Below are 13,063 nucleotides of genomic sequence, written 5' to 3'. Positions count from 1 at the left end.
CGTAATGGCGTTGTCAGGGTGGGTCGAGGAAGAACGTTCCCCAGTGCGGCGGGATGTCTTGAGGGTCATTCGGGGAGGACGTCGAATGTCAAATTGAGCTGTTCATTGAACTTTTCAAGTTGAAATTCGATATATAAATACGATGGCTTACGTCTCAACGCCCCGGTTGTTCATGTTTGAAGGTATTCCCCCAGTCGTGGCATCATGATCTACGCAGATCTTACAGCGCGCCGCAAGCTCCCCACCCCGGAAAAAGAAAGCCCAACCCATAATGTGACTTTAAGATACATAGTAGGTATATTCAAGTGCAAGTTCAAATTGAGTATCGAATTGGCCATTGTCCCACGAAATTTACTCCTCCTACCTATAAACCCGGACAGCCGGGATTTTATATCGCACAAGAAAAGAGGACCATATACAGAGAAAGATGTGTTCATCCAAAAGAAGGGGAAAAGAAAAGGGAAAATGCAGGCAAAGAAAAAGACTGGTCATGTCGATCGTGTACAAGGATGTTTCACTTTCTAATGCATGGAATAGACGGATCACAATACGCATCCCGTAGGAAGCAAAATGCAGTGAACGAAAAGAAAGACAAAGAGATAGCCGCGCAGAAAAGGAGGAAGCGAGTGTTGGTATCATTGGATCATATGGCCCATTTTTGAGATCTGTATGCACGCGTGAGCTACAATCAAACAAGGCCGCATAGCTTGATCATGAGACCCAATTGGAGGAGGAAAGTGTTGAACATACCTTTGTCTTCAAATAACCTTCAATCTCAGAGCTCTTGATTCCTCGCTGACCACCAGTGCGCCAGGCGAGAGGAATCATAGGAACCCGTTCTTTTACCAAAACCTCCCGATTGGGACCCTCAATAGCCCGAACCTTGTCCGGGTTATTGGTGAGCAAGCGAATACCATCCGGGTTGACGTCTGCTCCACAGCCTAGATCCATCAGCATGGCAGTTGCCAATCCATAACTTCGAGCATCTGCCGGATGACGGAGTAGGAGGTTCGCTTCAACTGTGTCAGACCCTAAATCCTGAAGATTATATGCCTTCAATTTCTCGCCGAGTCCAATTCCTCGACCCTCTTGTCGTAGATAGATTATAACGCCGCCGGCAGAATGTGATCGCAAAGATTGGGCCTCTGGAGGTGCATCAGAGGACAAGTCCTCAACTGGGAAGGACATCAATCGTGCAGCTTCATCCAACTGTTCACCACAGTCGCATCGAGCTGACCATGCTGTCTCGCCTGTATAACATTCCGAATGAATCCGAACCAGGGGCGGTTCTACCCTCGTTGAGCTCTCTGTTTGTGAATCATTCTTCTCATCGTCATACCAGCTGCTGACTCGCCCCGGGTGTAATTTGCCCACATATGCACCTCGAATCATTCGGTCCATCTCCGTTTTTCCAGGATACACTCGATCCAAGCTCTGGCTACGGATCTTGTTACCGAATACAATGGCCAGATGCTCTTTATTGTCCAAGTCATTATGATAAAGATGCAGGAACATTTCGGCGCCGTTAGTCGTTGGAATTCGAGCCCGGACAATGCACTCTACTTGTGGAAGCTGTGATAGCAATTTGGGTGTTTTGGCATGTTCGCCCTGGTGTCGGAGACTCGCGGCTTGACTTTCTTGGAGGGCTTTAGTCGGATTGAGATTGAGATTCAATGTCCCACCAGGTGTTACAGGTGGAGTGAATGCTGGCGATAGAAAGGACGCTGGAAAGCCTGGAGTCTGTTCGCCCGTCGCGACACCACTGCCCTGGCTTGCTTCGCCAGATAAATCATCTGGCTCGCTGGTAGGAGGGACTGACTGCGGGGGAAGTTTTGGTGAGGCGTGCGCCGGAAGATCCGCCATTGCGACGTTCGGTCACCGAAGGAAGTTTAGCAGGGAAGGCGAATTGGATAGATATCAAATACCGGCGCAGATTATGAGATTGGAAACACAAGTAACATTGGGAGGAGGAAAGTCGGAAATAATCACGGTGGCACCGATAATCTCATGGCGTCAATCTCCCTCGGCACCGGCACTGATGAGGGGCGGCTGACTCATGCGGTTGTCAGTGCTTACTCTAGCAGATTCCATCGCCCGAGTGGATATTCATCAGTTACCGGGTGAAGGGTTTTATGTAGAAAAATGGTAGTGATACCGTACTCGATATTAGAATACTCAGGTATTTCGATTTGTACTCAGGGCACAAGATTTCGATGTGGTAGAAGAAGAAGAAGAAGAAGAAGAAGAAGAAGAAGAAGAAGAAGAAGGGCAGTTTCAAACTAATGCCACGGCATGGGTACTCCTTACAATACGCGATGTGATTGCTATAAAAGTGTACAGAATTGTGAACAATAGGAATCCCAATGCATACAGAAACGAAAGTCGATAATTCCTTGACGCTTGAATGAAAGTAAATATCGTATATGGTCTATCCACAATCGAGTGGCAGACCCTCAAAACTCCAGAGAACCTTGCGCCTCGCTAAAGGGTATCAAATCCAGAAATAGAAAAGGATCGTGGGATCATCGCTGCTGACGCCAAACTATTTGTTCGGAATGTCCAATACGTAGCGTCGGTCAACCTCCATCTCCTTGTCGTCTTCCTCGCCTTCGAATTTAAGGCGGTAGACGTCCTTTCGCGATCCCATCACTTCGGCCCGATAGAAAGTGGTGGTGTCGGGATACCGCGCGAGAACCTGCTTTCCAGAAGGAAAAGAGGGCAATGAAGAGCTCACTTGCGGAATGGGAATGAGTGATGAGGCGGTAGTCTTATAAACAGCGCCTTGCTCGCCATTCTCGTTAGGTTCGGGATCTTGTACATCGTACCATCTGCAGGTGAATGATTAGTGGTGAAATGGAAAATCAAAAACAGCTGTACAGAAACGAGAACCATACCGCTTCTTGTGACCATCCCCAGAGATGTTCTTGATGATGCATTGTATACCTTCTCCCTCTACTCCTTGCTTGTTTTTGTTGTGCTTGAAAACGACCTGCGCTCCAACAACGAGAAGGCCACTGCGCTCAGCGACGGCTCCTTTGGTACCTTCCATTCCTTCTTCAATTTTGACCGCGACTCCCTCGCTACGACCTTCGCGTGCCTGAGTGCTCGAGACACTGGCGCTGCGTGGAACACCACCTTTGGAGCGGCTAGACTTATCCGCACCCGAAGCACTCGGGGAATCGGTAGAGCTCTCCATATCCTGCCTTTTCTTGCGAGATTTTGACAACGCCGAGGATCGATTGGGAGGGGCTTCCGCTTCAGAAGCTTTGCGAAGTGCCGTAAGAAGTTCCAAGTTCTTGATGACGTCGCATGGCTCGTCTTGCATAATTGCTCGCTCCTCCTCGCTGAGTTTTTGGCTCTGGCGCAACCAAGTATCCAACTGGTCATGCTCGGTTATAGTGGGCTCTTCACGAGTTGAGTATCAGCCAGGTCCGAGCATAGCTCACGTCACATCTCCAATGAGTGATACGCGCGTTTCACCGCGGTGAACGCGATCGGGTGTGACTTACTGTTTCCCTCGCGAGTAATCTTGTCCACTAATGTCTTTATTTGGACCGAGAGAGACGCCTGTTGATCAAACTTCTCCTTGGACTTGTGGATGTCCTGGCAAATCCTAGTCCACAGCTCCATTTCCTCGTTGTTACCTAGCCCATTGTCGCGGGGTCGAGGACGATTGCGAGACATATTGAATCTCCAGGGGCCAGAAGCTACCAAAATTGAGTAGGCTCAAAGGTGGGCACCTCAAAGGGGGTCGATCTGGGGAATCAACAACTGGAAGCTGGGGGAAGCTGATCGAGATCCGGCGTGGCTTGTCACGCGGTGATAAGCCAAGGCGGTCGGCGATAGACGCGCGCTAGATATTGGCGCAATGCCGTACAGTTCTACTTTACAACATAGTATATTCGGGGACTGCAGGTTCTGGTGAATGTAGTCTGGGGAGCACAGAATTTGCTGGAGAACTGTTCTCTATTCCTTCCCATGAAAAGACCCTTCCCTACTATACTATGCGAATTGTGTCCCAACCAACTGATCGACTGTATTGACTGAATGTACTTCGGATGCGGGGCTGCCGACCTATCGGCAAACCCGGTTGCGGAAAACTACCCGAACAAAAGTGTACCTAGTTGTTTGTAATGCCTGAAACAGGATAAAATATGGTGCTTTTGAATTAAACCGGCGTAAACATGTGTATATATAGACAAATAAAACCAGCATGTAAGCTCTTTTTTTCCACCAAACTTTGCGGAGTGCGAGATTCTTAGACCCAAAGTAACCCCAGACCTTGAATTTGCCCTCACCGGGAGTCTTGGCGTGGAGTTTCTGTGTAATAGAAAATCGCTGAGGCCCCCTCATTCTTTGCCTACAACAAATTTCCTCACAATGCAGATTCCTTTGCTTCGGCTGCAATGCGGTATGTCTGCACGGTTTCCCCGATCCTTACTTCCGCTAACATGTTTCAATAGGCGTTAACAGCTACGATTGGGGTATGTTCATGTCACTAATGTCATATGCCCCGCACTCAACCCCGTCATAGGCAAGGTCGGCCAAGAGTCGGCAGCAGCCCGATATGCGGCCACCACAGCTGGCCCGGATTTTGCATTAGAAGATGGCAAGCCCTATGCAGAGGTGAGCTTCCGAGATACTCGCAGGTATTCTGCAAATGAAATGCAAGTGAATGCTGACCTGGAATACAGCTGTGGATGGGAACCCATCCCTCTCTGCCCTCGAAAGACGTTGAAACCCAGCGCTCTCTCCTCGATCTCGTTCAAGATAATCAGGCTCTTTTATCTACTGAGATAACTGAACGATATGGAAACCGTTTGCCATTCTTGTTCAAGGTGCTCTCAATTCGCAAGGCACTGAGCATCCAAGCTCATCCCAACAAGAAGTTGGCTGAGCAGCTCCATGCGCGGGACCCTAAAAACTATCCTGGTATGTGTGGTAAAGACAAAGGGCAGATAAAACAAAGCAACCGTTCTAATAGAATATTGTCTCCCCAGATGACAATCACAAGCCCGAGATGACTATCGCAGTCACCCCGTTTGAGGGACTCTGCGGCTTCCGCCCACTCGCCGAGATCACACACTTCCTCCAAGCAATTCAGCCTCTTCGCGACCTTGTTGGCGAACAAGCGGCTAGCGACTTCGAGCAGGCCGTCAAGGGTAACGAAGATTCCGAGGATCCATCCATCATTCAGAAGAACAAAGATGCCTTACGATCTTTGTTTACCTTTTTGATGGAGTCCACATCTGAGAATATCGAGACTGCTTGCAAGGACCTGGTTGCTCTCGCCAAAAACTCGCCGGACAGCTTCGGCACCCTTCCTGGTGAGGTCGAGACTAACCCGGCCAACCCAGGTGAGCTGGCCGAGATCATTGGCCGACTTGATCAACAATTTCCTAACGATATTGGCTCGTTCGTCTTCTTCTTCCTCAACTTCATCAAACTTGAGCCCGGCGAGGCTATGTTCCTGAAGGCGGATGATATTCACGCATATGTTTCAGGAGACATCATCGAGTGCATGGCCTCTTCCGATAATGTTGTTCGTGCAGGTTTTACTCCGAAGTTCAAGGATGTCGATACCTTAACCAAGATGTTGACATATTCGTATGCTCCCATTGAGGAGCAGAAGCTCCGCCCAACGGACTACCCATATGCCGTCCTGAACGCGACAGCTTACTCAAGCGCCTCTGAGTCCATGCTATACAACCCCCCAATCGAGGAGTTCAGCGTGGTGAAGACTGATCTGAAGCGTACCGGTGCGAAAGCTACCTTTGACCCCATTGAGGGCCCCAGTGTCATCATCTGTACTCGCGGCAACGGAACAATCACCGTGGGCAGCAAGACCGAGGAGGTGCACGAGGGATATGTATTCTTTGTTGGTGCTACAGCCGAGTGTATCATCCAGAACTCTGGCAGTGGGGAGGGTGAAGATGATGTCTTCACGACTTTCAAGGCGTTCTGCGAACTGGACGGTAAGGAGGACTCGACCAATGGCAAATAGGTCGTCAATTCTAATGTGGAAATGTTACAATAGAACGTGCTGCACGAAGTGCGAATCTGTGACATTCCTTGTCAAAAGCGTGAGGCATACCAATGAAATTGCAAGAATACGGACCACGACTGAGTTTACCGAGTATATGCCGCTGGACCTACCTTTCAAGCCTTACTAAACTGTCGTAAATTATCATAACGCTATGAGTATATTGGAGTAAACGAGTTTGATATCCTCCTAGATATGTAAATTCATTTATATGATGTTTATTGTATACTTCGGCCCCACCCGAGCAACCGAGGCTAGAATCACCGTCGATCGACGCGAAAGAGCGGGGTTGATGCAGCCGAATTTCGAGCTCTTTTCAGCTCCAGAACTCCCAAGTTGAAGAAGTCAACCTCAACTTCATTCGACCTCGTCAGCTACCAAAAACATTTACATCCAGAATATACCATATAGCACCATCTTTCTCAGTCCAATCCAAGCTGTTCTCAACCTGAATATAGCAGCCATGGCTAACATCAAGAGGGACCCTATGGTACCTGAGCTAGGTTTCTGGGAGCGAGCTGATGTACAGCTTGGTAAGCTGAACATTCTCGCTAATGTTTTGTATGCTGCTATCACTGGTGTGTTCCGGGGGAAGAGTAGTCCCAAGTTCTACTCGGCTCATCTGTTGGCCACGGCCATCCGGACGACTGTTGATCGATACTCTGCTCGTCAGACTCAGTACGTTTGAAAATGTTCATGTTATTCAACTATAAATCAGTCATACATGGGACTCATTCATCGGAGACATGGGAAAGAAAAGCTAATTCTCATCTTAATCTTATAGGTACATGAGTCCTCCAACACCAGAAACCTACAAGGCTGTCATGAAGAAACGTGGATTAGAGCCCGAGACCGTTTCTCTCCCCCATGACACAGAAGGATACTGGATGGGCAACAAAGATGCAAAGAACGTTGTAATTTTCTTCCATGGTATGTAAAACTCCCATCTTATCTTTAAAATTCCCGATAATCCAGGAACGTGTAACCTAGTCAACATGGGGAATCCTTGCACAACGGAAAGGCTAATATTTAATTTCTTCAATTCTACCAGGAGGTGGTTTCGTGTTGGCTGCCGTTGCTCCACATTTTGAATTCTGGCTGAACGTTTTGAAAAATCTCAATAAGAATGGTCATGATATCGCCGTCTTCTTCCCAAGATATACACAATCTCCTCATGCAACTTACCCAACTCAGCTACGCCAAGCAGCTGGGGCACTGCAATACATTCTCAATGAAACTGGTCGATCTCCATCCAACATCGTTGTTGGTGGTGACTCGGCAGGAGGAAATTTAGCCTTGGCCCTTCTGCTTCACCTTTCTCATCCACACCCGGAGATTGATCCAATCTCACTATCAAGCCCGTTGGCGGGAGTATTTGGTCTCGCGCCATGGGTAAACTTCAGCACCGACTGGCCTTCGTTCAAAGAGAATGCCTACAAGGATATTCTCACCGAGCGCGTATTAAACGAGTGGTCGGGTACTTACCATGGCGGAAAGGAACACGATGCTTGGAGTGAACCTGATCGTGCCCCTGCTGAATGGTGGTCAGATGCAAAGACAGAGCGTATCTTGTTACTGGCTGGTTCGGATGAGCTTTTATTGTCCCCGATTGAATCCTTTGCGAAGAAGGTTAAGGTATGGCTCAATCATTTATTGTACGCTTTTGAAAACATAATTAACCATTTGTTCGTTTTAGGCCGTCTTTCCGAATACTACTTATCTCGTTGGCGTTGATGAGCCTCACGACATGCCGTTTTATGGAAATCCTGGTCCAGAGGGGTCGTATACTGGCAATGAACTGCGACAATGGATTGCATCTCGGCTGTAGACGGGAGTATCAGCCACTACTAGTATCGTAATCATGCTTAAGCGCTTGTCATGAGAGCCCGTGAATGTGAGAAGCTGCAAATAATTTGGTACCATACCGCGGACTCGTGATACTAGTATAACCAGACTAGATGATTATTTTCTATAATTGAAACGCGCATGGAACTTATGTCTATTGCAGTGTTTGGAAAATGCGCTGACAGTCTGTTAAAAAAAAAAGGATTCGAATAATTGCACGTAGGTAGCGGTCGTGTCAACTCATAAAAAAGCAGGATATCATGATCTCCGGCTGTAAATAACTGGCTTCACAAAAGTATTAAAGTTTCCAAAACAAGTCTATCCAAAGTCCCTGACCCATCTTAAGATGACACCTTCGGCGAGTACTTGGCGGCGGCGGTATCGAACAGATCACTCTTCTCTTTGATATCAGCAAGGAGGGCGTGGGAGGGTTGAGTCTGTTGCAGAAGGCTAGAAGTAACCCTATGTTAGCTATTGGAACACCAAGGGGCGATATTTATGTTGTACGTACGACTCCAGATCATCGGAGGGCTTGCCTGCCAGAACATTCAGAACAATTGTGTTGGCGATCAACTCTGCGTCAGAAGGGTACTTCTCCATAGCAGCGGTCAGAGCGGCTTCGGCTTCCGGGAGACGACCCAGGTGAATTTCCGCGACAGCCTGGCCAACGACGGACAGAGGGGCGGCGGTGCTGGGGCCGGTTGCGAGTTCTTCGTAGACGTAGAAGGCAGACTGGTAGTTTTCACCTCCCTATATATGGGCGAGCCAGAGTAATTAGCGATTGTATTTCCAGACAGGGTAGTGACAATGCGGGATACGTACAACACGCAGACCAACCCAGGACTCGGCCAGGTTGACAAGCAGGGAGTCCTGAGCCCAGCGCTTGGCAGCCTGAACTTCTTTCAGCGCAAGGTCGGATCGGTTCTGTTGAAGGTGAATCTGGACGATCAAGGCAACACTAAATTACCACACATAAAACGGTCAGACAAAATGATCGCTCAACTCTCCAATTGCAAAACAACTCACGCCTCGAGGTTACCCTGGTGCTTAGAGAGCAGGGCGAGAGCCTCATCACTGTGTCCCTGAGCCTGCAACACCGTTCCACCAAGCACTTGTACGGTTGCATTATCGGGATAGTTCTCTGCTAGATCCTGAGCCAATTGCAAAGCGGCGTCGGTCTTGCCCGCGGTCTGTTGGGCAAGGGCCTTGGTGGCGGCCAGGTCGGGGGTATCCTCTTCGCTGGAAACGGCAGATAGGACCTCGTCGCTTTGACCAAGGGCAATTTGGGAACGGAGTTTAAGTACACGAGCAGGGAGCTGGTTCTCTGGGGAGAAGGCGGCAGTTTCGAAATCGATCACGTTCTGGTATTGACCGGAGTGGAAGGCATTGTGGATGTTAAGGAGCTCTGGGAACTACGGATGAGAAGACTGAATGAGATATATTGCGGGGATACAAATATGCTTACCGCCCTCGTTTGAGAAAGGATCCATTTTGCAAGTGACTTGAGGTTGAGAGAATTGGTAGAATTGGAGGATGATGTTGAATGATGGCCGCAATTGACCACGGCATAATCGCGCAGCTGGCAACTCCGCAAGTGGGCCCACCGCCTTGGAAGTATACAATGTGCACTGTGAACCATTCTACTTAATCATGGAGTAGAACTGAGTAGGTCTAGGGGATCTATTAATTATTCAAGATCTATGGAAGTGTGGAGAAGGCTAGGTATGTGCTGGAATAATGTTAGATTTCAGTCTATGCTGATGATTTCCTCTTGCATTATACAACTAACGCATATTATAAGGGCGGATAGAATTACTAACGTTAGTAGTTGAGAAACAGTACTCGCATTTCCAGGGACAATAATCATACATTGAGAATAATGTGATAAATTTATCTTCTATTATACAGATTAAAATAGAGGGAGACATGTAGAATATCATGCATTGCTAGTCCTCCACACCTCCAACACAGTCTCAGTGGAACGCCTCCAGCATCTCCAACACCTCCAAAAACGGACATACTTTATATAAAGTACACCTACTTTGTACGTCACATCCTTCGGACGCCGAGAATCCAATCAATTATTTCAACAGTTCTCACTCATCCTGGGAGGAAAAAAGGAGGCATTCATATTACTTTTAATCCTTGCAAATGTCTATCTCTATAACGATCATCTTTTCGCCATACCATGTTGGTCTACGCGATCACCGAGTCGGTAACGGCCCTCATCGCATTTTGTCTCTTGGGATTACCAAAGAACTCGAAAGCCTGGGGATTCAGATCAATATCACGGAAATAGATCCGGTTGATGACTTCGAAGGAGAAATCGGCAGAAGTTTTGAGATTATGCGACGTATCTCCAAAGCTGTCACTGCCGCTGTATTAAATGACAGCTTTCCGCTCATCTTATCAGGCAATTGCATGGCCAGCGCCGCAGCAGCCTGCGGATTGAAAATCAAGGATCTCGCATTTGTATATTTTGATGCTCATGATGATTTGGATTCCCCGGATGTAAACGAGAACGGCTATTTCGATGCTATGGGTCTTTCTATGCTCCGTGGAGAAAGCTGGAAAACACTGATGAGCACCGTTCCTGGCTACCAGCCATTTTCCTACGAGCGTTTCTTATACTGCGGACTGCGCGATCAGTCAGAGATCCAAAAACAGCGTGTTCTTGATGCTGGAATGCAGGCAGTATGGGGGAGCAGTGAACAAAAAGTTGACTTTGTGAAGGAGCTTGAATCTCAGCTTTGCAAGCAATCTTACAGTCCAGCTCTTGTTCATCTGGATCTTGATGTTTTGGATGAATCTTATGGGAAAGTTAATGATTATCCATCTCCAGGAGGAATGTTCGAAGACGAACTGGTAGCTTGCATGAAGTTGGTGCCAAAAGCTGCAGTTCCGAGGTCGTTGACCGTCTGCTCATTTGATCCAAATGCAGGAGATGGGGACAGAATTGCAAAGATCGCTATTTGTGTTATTAAAGCATTCTGTAAATCTCTAATCGATGCAAATCTCCTACAAACCTGCTCCTAGAGCTGCAGGATGGCTCTTTGTTACTAAAAAAAAAAAAAAATAGACAATCTACGCTGAGTACGACTCCCTGGTCTAAGATTTACAGACGGCACTTTTGTTTCGGTAATGGAATTTCTGTTTGATTGCTTGAGTACCTGATTGGCTCCAAGAGCTCAGATAGACGTAGGACCCCATCACGCAGTACATTTTCACATTTCCACAAAACATCTCCAATGATACAATCTGAGAACATATAGCAATTTAAAAGATCTCCACTGTATAAGCTTTCAAATAACAACCAAATCCCGAAATACAAAAGACAAAGGGTATCAATCTGACAAAAAGAAAAACAAACACGATGGCAATCGGAAGACCCGAGTGACAATTTTGTGAAGGCCCAATCATTCATATATGTACACTTCATATCCAGATAATATTAGACCAAATTTGTACAAGATAACGCCATACCAATGTTGAGATACGAAAATATACGCCATAATGTATAAAATGAACAGTAGACAACAAATGTTTGTCTCAGTGTTTCAGTTTGCGCTTCAGTTTCTCCCATGCCGCCACACTGTGAGCTGCCGCTTGTCGCACTTTACCAGCAATGAGCTTGCCAATATTCAACTCTTCCGTGGAGCCGTGAAGAGCAGAATCGGTAGAAGTGGAAGACAAGGTCATGGAGGGCACCTCGATGTGTTCGAATGGCAAGTACATAAAGTCTTCTTCAGCGAAACGAGGGGAAACGGTCTGAACTGGCACGTTCCTGGGGGAAACCGGATGGCAAATTTGGTTTCGTAAATCAAAGAGGGTATTGACAGCAGGTGTTGTCTTGGGGTATGGTGGAACAGCCTCAATCTGCCAAGACTCCAAGAAGTCCTTGTCTATTGATACGCAGACGGTGGACGAGGAGATCGAAGCGACATCACTATGTTTATCTTCTTGGATGCCGTTGAGGCTGTTGGTTTCTTCGACCAGGTTGCTTGGAGTCTTTGACTGCTCCGGGCCGGTTGAAACTTGACGAGCCCATTTGGTCACAAACGCCCTTTGGTCGAGCTTGGGAAGGGCTGAGAGCGCTTGAGGATTGATCTGCCCAGAGCTGGGGGTTGACTCTGGATTTCTAGATGAAGTGACTGTGTAATTATGGGCTTCAATGGTTCTACAGTGAATATTAGAGATGATGCATCTTAAGGAGGTAAGATGAATCTTGGACTCGCCGTGGGTCGAAGAAGGTTCTATTTTTCGACATTGCGTCGAGCCAGTTATAGTCCTGGGACTGTTCGTAGAAAGCAGCAGTGGAAGTCATAGTTGCTGGTTTGTATATCGTATTTCTTATAGAGGGGTGGAAAGATGAATGGGAGATGGGAGGAAAAAGCAAGAAGATTGGGGGATCCTCTCTGATTCTATATACCTTCACGTAAAGCTAACCAGAATAGTTACCTTGCTTGAGAGGAAGGAATGGCCAGCTCATAAAGCATCCGCGTCTTGAATTGGACTTCGGAGAACTATATCAATGATGAATGGTGATGGGTTGAAGCTCCGCTGCCAGAAAGGGCGCCGAGAGTAACGATATCCATGGATGTTGAAGATAGTCTTGAGGTATTTTTGACTCATTTTACAGTTGATTACTTGACTGACGCTCTCTAAAGTTTTGTTCTGGTTAGTAGCCATTGTAAAGAAGAATTATCTGAAATAGTAGACATAGGGAATCGTTGAATATTCGCTGAACAGCTTTTTAGAAAAGAAATACATTTCAGCCCATAAGATGAGAACAAGACGTCTACTAGGCCTAAAGAAAGCCGCAGTCTAATTGGGAACAACTCGTCATCCACGAGTGGCTCGGTTTGAATAAAGTTGTTGCTGTTTTCCCAATTTGGGTCGGCGTGTGAGACAGTGACGGCATAGTCGATAATGAAGCCAAGCAAGCCAATTTAGAATACCAGAGAGATTACGATGTAGCTGTCTTTATATTCATGATTCATACAGAGCTCACTATTGTTATTAAATTTGTAATTATCTAAAGCGCTTATTACTGCACGCCATGAAAACTAGCAACGTGTAAGTAGTAGTAACTACTCGAAGATGTCCACAAGATATCTATGGATGCCGGTCTAAGTACTAGTGAATGAAGATACCAAGTTTGACGAAGGGCTAGCA

The 13,063-nt window shown here is 47.1% G+C and overlaps 7 protein-coding genes across 7 annotated transcripts; 3 read left to right on the top strand and 4 right to left on the bottom strand.

Moving 5' to 3' along the window:
• Positions 1 to 711: 711 nt before the first annotated feature.
• N7469_008355 (GTP cyclohydrolase II) lies at positions 712 to 1,863 on the bottom strand (the record flags this gene model as incomplete). The annotated part of the gene is made up of 1 exon (XM_056647273.1): positions 712 to 1,863. The coding sequence occupies one exon, from the start codon at positions 1,861 to 1,863 to the stop codon at positions 712 to 714; it is 1,152 nt and encodes a 383-aa protein (XP_056498824.1).
• Positions 1,864 to 2,542: 679 nt separating this feature from the next.
• N7469_008354 (SAGA-associated factor 29 family protein) lies at positions 2,543 to 3,684 on the bottom strand (the record flags this gene model as incomplete). Its single annotated transcript, XM_056647272.1, has 3 exons — positions 2,543 to 2,828; positions 2,895 to 3,405; positions 3,510 to 3,684. 3 exons carry the CDS (start codon positions 3,682 to 3,684, stop codon positions 2,543 to 2,545), a joined length of 972 nt encoding a protein of 323 aa, XP_056498823.1.
• A 696-nt stretch (positions 3,685 to 4,380) lies between these two features.
• pmi1 (mannose-6-phosphate isomerase pmi1) lies at positions 4,381 to 6,004 on the top strand (the record flags this gene model as incomplete). Its single annotated transcript, XM_056647271.1, has 5 exons — positions 4,381 to 4,411; positions 4,464 to 4,484; positions 4,535 to 4,626; positions 4,695 to 4,932; positions 5,001 to 6,004. 5 exons carry the CDS (start codon positions 4,381 to 4,383, stop codon positions 6,002 to 6,004), a joined length of 1,386 nt encoding a protein of 461 aa, XP_056498822.1.
• Positions 6,005 to 6,506: 502 nt separating this feature from the next.
• Positions 6,507 to 7,871, top strand: N7469_008352 (putative 6-hexanolactone hydrolase; the record flags this gene model as incomplete). The annotated part of the gene is made up of 4 exons (XM_056647270.1): positions 6,507 to 6,721; positions 6,828 to 6,973; positions 7,095 to 7,678; positions 7,740 to 7,871. The coding sequence occupies 4 exons, from the start codon at positions 6,507 to 6,509 to the stop codon at positions 7,869 to 7,871; spliced, it is 1,077 nt and encodes a 358-aa protein (XP_056498821.1).
• A 358-nt stretch (positions 7,872 to 8,229) lies between these two features.
• N7469_008351 (putative Coatomer subunit epsilon) lies at positions 8,230 to 9,378 on the bottom strand (the record flags this gene model as incomplete). The annotated part of the gene is made up of 5 exons (XM_056647269.1): positions 8,230 to 8,338; positions 8,400 to 8,638; positions 8,711 to 8,846; positions 8,915 to 9,293; positions 9,354 to 9,378. The coding sequence occupies 5 exons, from the start codon at positions 9,376 to 9,378 to the stop codon at positions 8,230 to 8,232; spliced, it is 888 nt and encodes a 295-aa protein (XP_056498820.1).
• A 661-nt stretch (positions 9,379 to 10,039) lies between these two features.
• Positions 10,040 to 10,924, top strand: N7469_008350 (arginase family protein; the record flags this gene model as incomplete). The annotated part of the gene is made up of 1 exon (XM_056647268.1): positions 10,040 to 10,924. One exon carries the CDS (start codon positions 10,040 to 10,042, stop codon positions 10,922 to 10,924), a length of 885 nt encoding a protein of 294 aa, XP_056498819.1.
• A 513-nt stretch (positions 10,925 to 11,437) lies between these two features.
• Positions 11,438 to 12,384, bottom strand: N7469_008349 (uncharacterized protein; the record flags this gene model as incomplete). Its single annotated transcript, XM_056647267.1, has 2 exons — positions 11,438 to 12,065; positions 12,347 to 12,384. The coding sequence occupies 2 exons, from the start codon at positions 12,382 to 12,384 to the stop codon at positions 11,438 to 11,440; spliced, it is 666 nt and encodes a 221-aa protein (XP_056498818.1).
• Between the last annotated feature and the right edge of the window lie 679 nt (positions 12,385 to 13,063).

This window comes from Penicillium citrinum (genome assembly GCF_028827155.1).
Source record: "Penicillium citrinum strain IBT 23319 chromosome Unknown utg000007l:1.0-2040159.0:1.0-2041076.0, whole genome shotgun sequence".
In the NCBI taxonomy this organism is placed as follows: Eukaryota; Fungi; Ascomycota; class Eurotiomycetes; order Eurotiales; family Aspergillaceae; genus Penicillium; species Penicillium citrinum.
This window is presented reverse-complemented; position numbering and strand designations above follow the sequence as displayed.